This window comes from Schistocerca cancellata, chromosome 7 (assembly GCF_023864275.1).
Source record: "Schistocerca cancellata isolate TAMUIC-IGC-003103 chromosome 7, iqSchCanc2.1, whole genome shotgun sequence".
NCBI lineage: Eukaryota > Metazoa > Arthropoda > Insecta > Orthoptera > Acrididae > Schistocerca > Schistocerca cancellata.
The window spans coordinates 294,317,668-294,330,708 of record NC_064632.1 but is presented as its reverse complement, the minus strand read 5'-3'; the positions used below and the strand labels follow the sequence as shown (position 1 = coordinate 294,330,708).

Here is a 13,041-nt window from a genome sequence, read left to right as displayed (position 1 = left end):
GTTTCCACCTGGATAAGTATTCCAAAAACATTCTGTACGAAAAGAAATCGGGTCTTGCATAGATATTGTGCGTGCAAAATTTTGTGCAGCCCAGCAATTACAATGGACACAAATTTGGGATATTTCAGTAGAACCAAAGTTTTTCAGACACCTTACATTTTGGTGTAATAGGACAAAATCCCAATTCATTGATGTTTTTTTTAAAGTTTACATTTATTTAGATGTGGTGCATACGAACAGAAACCTATGTGCATACCTTTATTGACATCAGCTCCTCTCTCACACAGGAACTCTACCATCTCCTGTGTGCCAAAAGCAGATGCCCAATTCAGTAAGGTCTGTCCAACATCATCCATGAAGTTCACTTCAATACCTGCAGACAAAAATATTTTCATTTATGAGTTAATTTTGTACTTTACAGTATTACCCAGGCAACCATAACAATTGTTTTAAGTGACTGGCAACATCTTGAATTTACCATTTGCATTTCTTGGCCGTTTAGTAAACAGTGTTGCTGGACTATGTTCACCAAGAAGGTGAGAAGGTGATACATCTTCAATTAAAGAGAGTGAATCCTTGCAAGTCCAGTGCAAATTGTGAATGTTATACCCAAAATGTGTCAGTGTACAAATAACTTTTTTGCTCCTGAAATACTTTCCATAATGCTTTGTAGAAATATTTGAATGCACGCGCGCGCTATTGTTTGCTTGAATTTCTAAATTTGCATGAATTTTATGCCAATACCCTGTTCTGAGACATGATGCGTAATCGGCATCTGCACAGAGTCCTTTCAACTTGTAGATGACCTTTTCCTCAAAGTAACTGCAACTTATTGTACCGATGCCACTTTGTAAAAATGATATAACATTAACAGTAATGTAGTGTTTGAAATGAGATGTCATTTGAGATAAAAAAAGATAATTAACTGTCAATAACCCTGATTTCAAAATTCTGCCAGTTACATGTTTACCTGCTTCCTGAAGATGTCTACCTGCAATGAACTACACCCTGAAAAGTTCTCAGCATTTCATGAGAACTTAACCTCTTATAAAGTGCAATTTTTCCTCCAATGTTCACATAGTTAATTTCTGTAAAAAGTCTGTGTACTATAAGACAATGACTCAAAGTACACTCTCATACACTCAAATGTTTATAGAATTACCGAAACATGTACTTGAAAATAAAATTATAACAACAATGTGCTTAATTATTTACTTTCGTTCAGGATTTCTAATAACTTCAAAAAACCTATCAAATGATGGAAAATCCAAGATGGCAATATTATGAACAGTAAAGATTGCTATTCACCATACAGAGGAGATGCCGAGTCGCAGATGGGGAAAAAGGACCACTGTCTCTGGTCCGGCCTCAGTGCCCAGAAAGAGTGGCCATGCCTGTGCATGTTGTGGTTGAGTGAGTGAGTGAGTGTGTGTGTGTGTGTGTGTGTGTGTGTGTGTGTGTGTGTGTGTGTGTGTGTGTGGTGTGTGTGTTTTTCTTTAAGGGATGTGTTCTTTAAGGGAGCTTTTGACAAAGATCAGCATGTATGGCAGTCTTTTGTTTGTGTCTGTGACTCAACAACTCCTCCATATGGTGAGTAGCAATCTCTTTTCTCATAATATTATTGCTAAAAAACCTACATTTAAATATACTGTTCGGCCATGCATTTTAATGCAGCTCCTAAAGGTAGGTTCAGTGGCCACATCTGATGCTTACTATTGTTAGAAAGTTGCAGTACTTTAAGCCAAAAGAAAAAACAATAACAGCTTATTTGCTACAAAAATTTTAAATCAAACCAGTAATTTATAAAATAATAAGAAAGAAGTAATTATTTTTGTAATACCTCCACTATCAATGGCCTCAATAAGGGCATCAGTGTCCTTGGAGCGAATACAATCTATCAGTTGTCGGTGTGTCTTCTCTCCGGCACTGTCCATACGACGAAGCCGCGGTAGGAGTTGGCTGCCACCTGCACCAGAGCGTGCAAGAGCCTTACGACCCTCAAAAAGCAGCACCAGCAACAGATCCACAAGGCGCATCGAGTCCAAGGAACACCTGTACACGTTAAGAAGTACTTAGTTCTGTGTCACAAAGCCGAGACTGTGGAATGTCAAATGTATTTATGACAACTTTCACACAATAGTGTCAATTAAGTTATAAAATTCAACAATGTGTACCCAAGCTTTTACATGTTACCAGGAAATGGCAGTGCTATGTATAATGTATCATGTCTAAAAAATGCTCATCTGATCCTAAGAAACTTATGTCAGTTGCTTTCTACAGTCAGTTAAAAATTATTTTAGGATCAACAGCTATGACGGATATAGTAGGGAGGAGGTCCACATGTGTGGCATGGACCCCACTGTGCCAATACCATGAGACCCGTACCCACAGCAAGCACCCAAAGTTGCCAAACTTTCACCCTATCACAATCCTTCCAGCCTGCACTGCACTTCTGCTACAGGTAGCCAGCTGCCCTGCTTGATCGTTGCGCCCTGTGACTGTTTTAGTTTTTACAATTGTAGGAGCTGGTATTTTCTGTGTAATGCTGAACAATGCCAGCAGGAGGTGCGTCAAAAGTTATGAGCAGTAAAGATCGACAACATTCTCCTGGCAAGGGGATTACCATAACAGGTCAGTCAAGAAAAATGGTATGTGCATTACATGCCTACGCTGGGACTAAAAAACTTTTATGATAGCACACCCCTTTCCATTAACAAGGTAATAAAGGAAAATGCTACAGCTTTGGGGGGGGGGGGGGGGGGGTAGGGGGGGGACACTTACAAAGACTGACAAGGAAATGTCTGAGAAAAAAAAGGAAGCTGGAGGAACAATGAAGTTTAAAACCCTATAAACATGGTATGGATAAGAGGCTTATGCATATAGACTTCAGGATGAGATTTTCACTCCACAGAAGCACTGATAAACTTCTTGGCCGCTTAAAACTGTGTGCCGAACTGTGACTTGAGCTCAGGGTCTCTGCTTTTGCAGGCAAGTTCTCTGTTGTGGGTGAAGCACTTGCCCATAAAAGACAATAGTCCCAAATCCAAGTCATGGTCCAGCACACACTTTTAATCTGCCACTAAGTTTCAATGCAGATTTTTCTGCAGAGGATGTGATTCATCTTCATGTTTATGATTATTACAGCAGAAAAGAACATCTGATAGCACCAATTATTGGTCTCACTTAAGGAACCACAACTTTTTCAACTGCTGACACGTCATTATTTACAATCTGACACAACCTAGGCTTTCACTATGCACATCCCTGTGGCTGTAAGCTGTTGATGGAGAGGGAGGATATAGCTGCATGGCAATTCCGATTTTTAAGGCAGATTCATAGTATGAGTATGAATGAAGTTGTGAGGCCCGATGAAACATGGATCAGCTCGAGCAGTAGTGGTATGTATAGAGCAAGAGCACTCAACACTTGTGATTAGTGCTCAGTTCTGGTCAAGTTGTCAAGCAGGCCTGGACAGACAACAATGAAAAGGCTCTCTGCAGCTAAAAAAAAAAAAGAGCTGTCAGAATGTTACCCCTGAAGACGAAGCAAGCAATCTAACATACAGACACAGTATCATGGAAAGAGCATAGCAGAATGAAGCTGTTTTGGAAAACTCAGTAAAAGTGACACTTAAAGCATCTGTCACAGCGACTAGGTTGATGTCAACAAGCCATCACCACCATAGAAACAGAGCACAGGCAGATTCTGCTGCATGTTGGGAGTGCACATTTTACAACTGTGTAGCTACATATTAAAGCCTTATTATCATCTAATTCCAAATGAAGTTTCCCTCATATATTCAGTCTGCATCAAACAAAATAAATGATACTGTTTACAATATTATAGCTGAAATACTGAGGCTCTTTTTTTATACTGCTTTTGTTCTTTCTCCTAATAACAGTTGTCTTTTTAAGACATTTTCCCACGGTGGTAAATGTGCATTTTTTAAATTTTTTTCTGTCTCAGAAATAAGTAGACCGACCATAAATATCAATAATAATGGGTGAATTATGAATGTAGCTATTTGTTTCTGGTAATGAAACCATACGAACAGTTGATTAGTATTTGACGCACGAGCAGAACACTGTGCGTCGAAACTATCTCGTGTTACAAAATGTTGATCAAGTTATAGTTTGGTTTATGAAAATGTAATGTATTCTTAAGTATGCCCACAGTGATGTCTCTTTCCTCCTGTACAATCACACAAACATGGGAATACAACAGCATGCACAAAGATTTGCGGAGAAAATGCGTGTACCCGTGGGCACACTCATATCCACACACTGTGTCACTGAGGAAGCAGTCTGCTATGAATGTACCCCATTCTTTGCTTGTGAGCTTGTGCTGCATTTACTCTTGTGAAATGGTGACAGAAAAAGAAAATGCAGATGTGAGTGTTTGTATGAAAGTATTAAAATAATAGTGGTACGAGAAGTACGAAGTGACGACAACATTTACTTCGCAAATTTTAGGAGGTGGTCACACTCAGATTTTAGATTTATGTATGGGAAACTGCAGCAATACGGCTGGCAATAAGATTTCATTATCTATTAACCGGCGACTTATGCTCCAGTTTGAACAATTTTTTGTATTTCAAAACAAAGTGTTTCCGTGATACTTCCTGAAACTTAGAATACTTTCAACGTGTCATTTGTGTTTTATTTTATAAGAAAGGTGTTTACACAACTTTAATCATGACCAATTGTACAGTCGAACTCAACAAATTTTTGGAATTTCATAGATGCCAGAATCCACTGGAAAGGTCGTGTTTCCCATTTTTTTTTTTTTTTTTTGCCGTCATCAATGTCCTTCATTCTCATTTCTACTACACTGTTGAGGAGCTACACACACTCTATCACTTCTTTCAGATTCAGGCTCTTGAATTATTGTACAATTAAGTCACCACAGCATGAATATAAATCCACTGCTTTCATATAACATACATTTTTCATAAATTTCTGGCTTATTCTGGTGTACTTTCTTACTTCAAAACTCCAAGTATGTTATCCTTTACAGCAATAACATTTGAGACTTTTTACGTAATACCTCATAAGGGCATCCATTGCAAATTTTCATTCAAGCAGTCTACAGAAGTGGTATTACACACCATTTTTTGGCTGTAATCATCTATAAATCTCAGCATTCCGACTTTTGAGTCAACAGACATAGTTAAGGACAGGAAAAAATTGATTTACTTTATTGTCAAATATGAATTTCTTTGCATGAAATTCGGTGCTATTTTTTACACTTTTACACTAAATTCAGTGCTATTTTTTGTGCTAAATTTAGTGCTATTTTTTGCAGCAAATTCATTTGCCAATTTCACTGTTTTTTTCTTGTTACTTTGTTTTGCCAATTTCAATGTTATTTATTTTGGTGCTAATTTTTATGCCAAATTCAATGACATTTCTTGCCAAATTCGATGATATTTTCTTGAATCAGGCTTTACGAGACACCACAGTGGAATCTGTGATGATATACCTGGTTGAAATAAGCGACAGTGAATCTGAAGACACGGAACCATAAGATCATTCATTGACTTGATTTAAATGTATGCCTATTCATTTCAGTTATAGAGGACATAATGTGAATGTTTTTCCCTTATTGTAGATTTCTGATAAATTTATCACAAGTGATGGCAATTAGTTTTCTCAACAGTAACTGTCAATTAAAATAAGATTGTCAATTCTGCTTTAATTAACGACAGTTTTTCCTAAAAACCTGTATTGAATGTCTTTCATTCGCATATAATCTCATTACACTCGGTTTACCTGTACATTCGAAATTTAACTCCTTTTTTCAAAGAAGAATTTACTGGCTGTTTGGTGGTAAGGGTAATGCAGTTCATAAAATGACAAAATGTGATGCTTCTGTATCGACTGTCTATATAAACAGAGCAGTAACATCAGAACAGTCCCAACACCTATTCTGATTCTCCGAGAAGAGCACAGAAATCTATGACACTTGACAACTTTTACAAAAATCTAGAATTGTATTTTTTTAGTATGACAGAGGACAGTATCCGATGGTAGAGAAATACAGGGTAAGGTCTATGATAAAATTGATTACTCTGGCCAGTTACTTCAATGCACTGCCTTCTCCGCCCACTTGCGTTTTAATTCAGAAACTGCAATGATGGACGAAATTTGTAACACAAGACAGGGGCACTGCAGCAGTAAGAACGAGGTTTTTGTGCACCAAGCATATATTGTGTGCTGAGAATAATAGGATTACAACAAATTTAAATAAAACTTGGGTTTCACAAAACCTTTTGAACAAGTATTTTGCTCGCATTCAGTGAAAATATTGGCTTCAAAATAACTACAATTACTTTTGCGTAGCGTATATTGGCGTTTTGAGTGATGGATGCAATGACAAAAGATGTGTATTAACAGACAGTAAAATATTTTCGGGAAGTAGGGAATATTCTTGGTCCTATTAAAGCGAGCCATCCGAACAAAACTCTTGGCGGCGGCCTACGACGACTCGCGCGCTGCTGCGCACGGAATGTTGTGGAAGTAATTTGCCTCTGTACGTGATACGATACAATAATTATGTCTAATGTTACCAAAAATAATTTTGTAGTTTTCTTAACAACTTTCTCATGGGAAGTTTCTTCGCAGTCCTACAGAACAAAAATTCATCAGCAACTACATTTTTCACTACGCACTTGGCACAGTTTCACTCCTCTTATAATATTTTATTTTTTATCTCCGAATACTTTTATGTTTCTGAAATAAAAGACGCAGCATGCGCATCTGTAAACTTTGAGGATGTTCATTTTATTTTATTTTATTTTTTTCAGTCCAATTACGATTCTGTTACTACCATAGGTTGAAGTAAAAAATTATTTTCCTCCAAAATTTCTTGTAACGTTAGTTTAAATTTTTTTCCTAGCAGCTAGTGGGCTTTTTCATTTGGAAAGTACTGCATCACATTCTGAACTAAAAATAGAGTTGCCCAATTTTTATTTTTATTTTTACAAACATTAGAAATTACCACTATAAAAAAACTGGCAATACTGTAAGACGGCGAGGTGACATTGAAGCCCTATTTTCATGCCGGCCACTACACCAACTGTTTGAATTCACAACGTCTCTGTACCAACGGAGTGGACATACAGTGCTAGAAGTCACAGGTAGCGGCTTAACAATGGTGTAGAACGGATGCTGAAGCAAGCATCTACAAAATGATCTATCCGCTCCATGTACAGCTTCTAAGATTTTACAATATTTATGATGTTGTAAAGGGAAGTTGAATTTTGGCAGTAGGAAAGGAAATCAGAAGATGAATGGTTGGACTCCAAGTTGTGGCAAACCTACACTGCACGAACTTTATGAAGCAAGGAAGGATAAATTTTATTTGTCCAACCTAGACCTCAGAAACTGTAGGAATATGTTGTACGTATGACCGCTCTACTGACTGCCGAGGTTAAACAAAACCATTGCAAACTTTATACTTTGGATCAGATACCGTATATAGGCTTACAACTGCAAAGCAGTAACACTACCAAGAGTGCTCATTTCCAATTCATGTTGTTTTGAATACTGTGGATACCGCAGTTTCCATTGGTTCAACAAAGGAAGATGCTGACTAAGTCTGTACACAGATTTAGTTCACTGAATAGCTAATTTCAGTTGTAAGTAGTTCACAAATTTAGTATTTGACTGAAACCTGTATGTGTAAATGAGAATTAAAACGATATATCAAGCAAGACTAGATTTTGATTTCATGATACCAATATGCACAAATATGGTAATAGAAATAATGGAAACTGCCAATTTTCAGTTGTCTATGAAACAAGTTAAACTAAGAGTGTAAGTTCTCCTTTTCAGAGAATGTAGTACTATGTAATATTGATCAAAAGTAAAAAAAAATAAATAAATAAATAAAAACTGAAAATAGCATTACTGGAAAAACATTGCCTGGTAAGGGGAGGTTTACTATCTTTTGGTTCAAAAAATCAATTTTTGTTTACTTGCATTTTTGGATCCATAAAAGTGTTTAGAATCCACCCCTGAAACGGTTTTTCCGAATACGGAACGGAAATGTTTGTTATTCGCGGTTGAACAAAAAAATCCACCTGCCTGAAATCGGCTTTTTTCACGCACCAGTTTTTTTCTTACGGAGGACGAGTTATTGTACCGGTGCTTGGGAGGAAACATACAAAGTTAAAATGAAAGTTTGAATGTGTGTGTTTGGAAGTTAGCCTCCAAGCATTTGCATTCTGGTGCGAAGACTGGGAAAGATTGCGACTTTCCTGGCAGTGAGCAGCTCCAACAAAGGGTATTCAGCAATTCTGAAGACCATGACAATGATGGACGTCACCCTGGGACTGTATTCGATGCAATTCGCCAAGCATTCAGACGACCATCTGATTCAAGCAGCCGAAAACCGCTTGTCACCGGCCGTATGAGCGGCTCTGGAGCAGCGGAGTATGGCCCAGATCGAGCAGAACTCACTCTAAGAGGAAAAGGAAGGACTAGTTTATGGACCCAGAATAGCAGATTAAACATAAGTTGCATAATGTTGCATTTATATGCAGTCAAAACTTCAAACACGTTTTTCTCGAAATGACATTTTTTTTATCGCGTGGTATGGTAACTTCAAATCTACTGAACCGATTGGCACGATTCTTTGTTTGCGACAAAGCTTCCTAAATTGTGTAGGAGTTGTACCACTTTTATTCCAATCCATCAACTATAAATATTTTTACTTGGGTGACGAAATCTAAAAATCTATGAAAAAAACCCTATATTCTTTCAAATGATCTCCATTTTGTTTCCTATGGTCCAAATAACTTAAACAAGGTACAACTCCTAAAGAATCTTATATACTTTACTAAAGTCAACTCAATTTTGATTTCAGATGAGCCGGCTGACCTGTGTCATACCGCGTGTGGAGGTCTACATCGAAATTTTGTTTTGTTCCGACGGCACTTCCACCTTTGCTCTTCGATATTTCTGGTCGAAAAAATTCCAGTTTGTAGAGGAAATATCAATAACCATTTTCATCAAATTCAACATTGATATCTGTAACACATCCCGAGAAAAAAATTCTCAAATAACATGCTTTTTTCGGGCCGAAGATAGTAAACCTCCCCTTAATTAAAAATAAATTGGCTAGCTACAGCAAAAGAATTTTGAGACCTATTTCCAAAGAGAGGATAATATTTTAATCAAAAGATTACTAATTTTGAAATTAAAAAAAAAAATCAACACAATATCTTGAATTGTTCCAGAGATAGAGCATTTCAATGCATTATGCACATTACAAATGTCAAACGACACACCAACTTTAGTGGCCTGTGTCTCAATCCAGGAATTTTTTCATCAAAGTAAAGAAAGTATGCTTTTATTATGTTGTCCTGAATTTCAAAAGCTGAGAGTACAAAGGTAAGAATTTTTTCCCCCTTTGCCTGCCTGAATTATCATCGACTACAAGTGTATAAATCCATGGACAAGGGTTTTTTTGCATATAATTTGACAAATTCATCACCATGGCGTACCCAGCCTATATCTGACCTGACCCAGCATTAAAGTTCGTGCATCTGAAAAAATCTAAATATTTTAAATCTTTTTTAATTGCAAATTACTGAGAAAGCTGAACAAGAACAAAGCTGAAGTTGGGGGAAGAGTCACAGCTATTCCATACTTAAAATTTAAGCACCCAGAGGAAAATAGAACCAAAAACACTGAAATGAATTTAATTGGATAGATAAAAAAATCTATTCACCAAGTGATGGAAAGAGAGTACACACAAATTAGCAAGCTTTCGGAGCCAGTGGCTCATGAATGATGTCCATTCTGTCAGACATTTTGCCCACGGCACTAAGAATAGCTTTTTGTCACCCTCCCAATCCCCGTAATACCACTGTCAGACCCTAAACTGCTCCTTCACCCACCTCTGTACCCTACGGCTCCTACTACTGTGACCGTCCCCATAGTTAAGACTTGCCCAATGCACTCTCCTACTGCCAGCAATACCAGCCCTGTAACTAGCAAAATATATATTATCAAAGGGAGAGCCACCTGTGAAACGACATTTTGTATACCAGCTGTTATGTATACACCATTCAGCCTTTTACATCAGCATGATTACCACCAAATTATCAGTTAGGATGAATGGGCATGAGCATGGGAATGGGCATGGGCATGGGCATGGGCATGGGCATGGGCATGGGCATGGGCATGGGCATGGGCATGGGCATGGGCATGGGCATGGGCATGGGCATGGGCATGGGCATGGGCATGGGCATGGGCATGGGCATGGGCATGGGCATGGGCATGGGCATGGGCATGGGCATGGGCATGGGCATGGGCATGGGCATGGGCATGGGCATGGGCATGGGCATGGGGTGTATATTGGCAAGACACAATATCCTGTTGCAGAGCATGCTCTACAACATGGCAGTTGTGAATGTTGAATCACCAATGAATGACATCTGGATTCTTCTCTCAGACCCCAGTTTCTCAGAACTCCGCAGGTGAGAACTAGCATTACAACATATCAGTTCTCGCCACCCATCTAGTCTCAAATTACGTTCATTTCTTCACAGTAGCTATTCCTTTCTTCACTCCATCTTAGTTTTCTATATCTTTCTTTTTCTGACTTGTCTGCTCCCTCCACCTCTGTCACACACAATGTGCTTAGTTTTCCGCTCTTAACTCCCGCACAATGTTTTGGCAGTCTCCCTGACTAGTGTATTCCTCTATCTTCCACATTTAAGCTCTCAGGGTTTCAAATCTTGTCCAGTGCAGTCCTCAACAATCAGTCTTTCCTTCTCATATCAGGGCTCTGGGCCACTTTCCCGAACTCTCCTGAATCCCTAAACCTTACTTGTCGTTTTCCTTCGCCCCTCGTCCTTCCTTTTCAATTCTTCTGCCAGAAGCTCGAAAAGCTTGCATATTTAAATACCTTCATATACATGTTCTCCTGCTGCTGCTTGATGAATAGATTTTTAGCTATCCAGAACACTAAATCTTCAAAATTTGATTATTATCATTGAAATGAATTGTTGGGCATTTAAGCAAGAGAATATTTCTTCATTGTTTAAAAGCATTAATGTACGTACACTTTGGACAAACTGTGGCACGGCATCAACAGTTGGTTACGCATTCAAGAGTAGTTGCTACACCACCACTACACCACTCTGTCTTTAGAAAAAAACACTCACAAAACACAATGCTTTGAAGCAAAGGACTCTTCTTGTTCACCTATCCAGGCCTCATTCTTAATATCAACTACATGTTTCCTACCTTGGACTACTGATATAAACTTAAAGTCTGGTATTTAATCTTACCTCTCATCGCCTTTCAATGCTTTTTCAATAGCATCTGGTAGTTCTGACCTCAGAAGATCCTGAAACACAGGCAAATACATTCTGTGTGAATGCTGTCAACAATCTTCCTTTTATTAACTACCAACAACTTCCTTAAAGCAACCAGTACATTTTTCAGTATTCTACCCATTGAAAATGCTCTACGAAAAACACTCAAGTGAGTACAGTTTGATAACATATGGATACGGGAGACTTACATGTGTGATGGTTGGAGATCCCCTACAGAGTGTAGAAAGAAGGCTTATAATAGTTGATACAGAGGCCGACGATTTGGTCTCGGGGGCAACAGTTGTAGCTGTTGTGCCAGATGTACCTAAACAAAAGCAATTACATAAAATAATTAACACACACACACACACACACACACACACACACACACACACACAGGTAAAGGTTTGTTCAGCACGATTTACACAATTTTGACTTAAGACCCTATTTGTAATACGCAAGACATCCCTCATTTGTGGAAGAGTGTGTCATCCTGCTGCAGCCCATGGCCAAACTATGCAGTGTTAAATGGAAATTTACCTATGTCACACTCCGTAACTTGCCCATGGGCCAAGACTGGCATCCCTTTTCTTCAAATAACTATGTTCAAATGTTACCAATCTGGTCTTAATGACAAAATCGCAGAAATATGGCTTGGATCCCTATAACTCTCAGATTCAGATATACTGTCAGCAAAATTTTTGTAGAATGAAGTCCACCTATTCTGAATAATATTCTCTTCTTGGAGGAGGGAATAATGAGAACATAAAATTTTCTCCACAATTAAAATTAATCTGCTCCATTGCACTTATAGCGACAATTGCATGCAGTCTCGTAATGCAACTGTGAAAGTATAAATAATGTGAATCCCAAGAATACAACCAAGGAAAGCAATAAACCAAACATGGCCCACCCACCTACACCCTCCTCCCAGGGCACACAAATTGAAACTTACCTGGAATATTGTACAATGAAAATTTAGAAGCTACAAAATGAGTAATTTTTCATTTAATACATAGTTAAGATTTACAATAATTATGAATATCTAAAGAACCTATGAGGCATTGTTCTGTAATCTTAGTACAATAGGTCAACATATATTGTTGATACAGTACAGTACAGTCTGACTATGAGTTCACTTTCATATAAAGGATCTATGATAAGAAACAGGTGTACTGCTCTGCTCTCCATGCCTTTAAAATGTTTGGTGCTTTATGATAATTGTTTTTTAATCCTTTGGATGTGCCACACAGTTGAAGTCTAACAACGGAAAGCCCACAAAAAGTTTTAGTAAAAAATGAGGCCAGGAAGTCACAACGAATCTCTATAAGTTTAAAATGGGGTACCTAACTGCTAGCTGTGAAAAATAAGCACCAAAATATTAATGGTTAAAAAGAACACACACTTATAACAAAATGGAAATTCCCAGACTGAAAAATATGTAAAACAAGGGAAAGGCAACAACTTACCTATAGAAGATTGATGCATGGTGCACACAAACACATAATCGAAAACAATTAATACTAGCTTTCATGCTCTTGCTCTTTCCTAGTAAGAACCACACATTTAAACATGTAACCATACAAACACCCCAAATGCTTGCTGCTACCACAAGCATGTACGTTTAGGTATATGTATGGTTTTTCGTATGTGTGTGTGTGTGTGTGTGTGTGTGTGTGTGTGTGTGTGTGTGAGGGGGAAAGGGGGGGTAG

At 38.1% G+C, this 13,041-nt stretch overlaps 1 protein-coding gene across 6 annotated transcripts in view; it reads right to left on the bottom strand.

Annotated features, from left to right (window-relative positions):
- Positions 1–13,041, bottom strand: part of LOC126091990 (E3 ubiquitin-protein ligase HECTD1) — a 349,712-nt gene that overhangs the window by 291,609 nt on the left and 45,062 nt on the right. For all 6 annotated transcript variants that reach the window (XM_049907362.1, XM_049907358.1, XM_049907357.1 and 3 more), the window contains exons 7-10: positions 11,539–11,654; positions 11,303–11,361; positions 1,841–2,052; positions 257–373 (exon numbers count right to left, since the gene is read on the bottom strand). In XM_049907362.1, the coding sequence (XP_049763319.1) occupies positions 257–373; positions 1,841–2,052; positions 11,303–11,361; positions 11,539–11,654 (504 nt within the window). The remainder of the gene's footprint in view (positions 1–256; positions 374–1,840; positions 2,053–11,302; positions 11,362–11,538; positions 11,655–13,041) is intronic.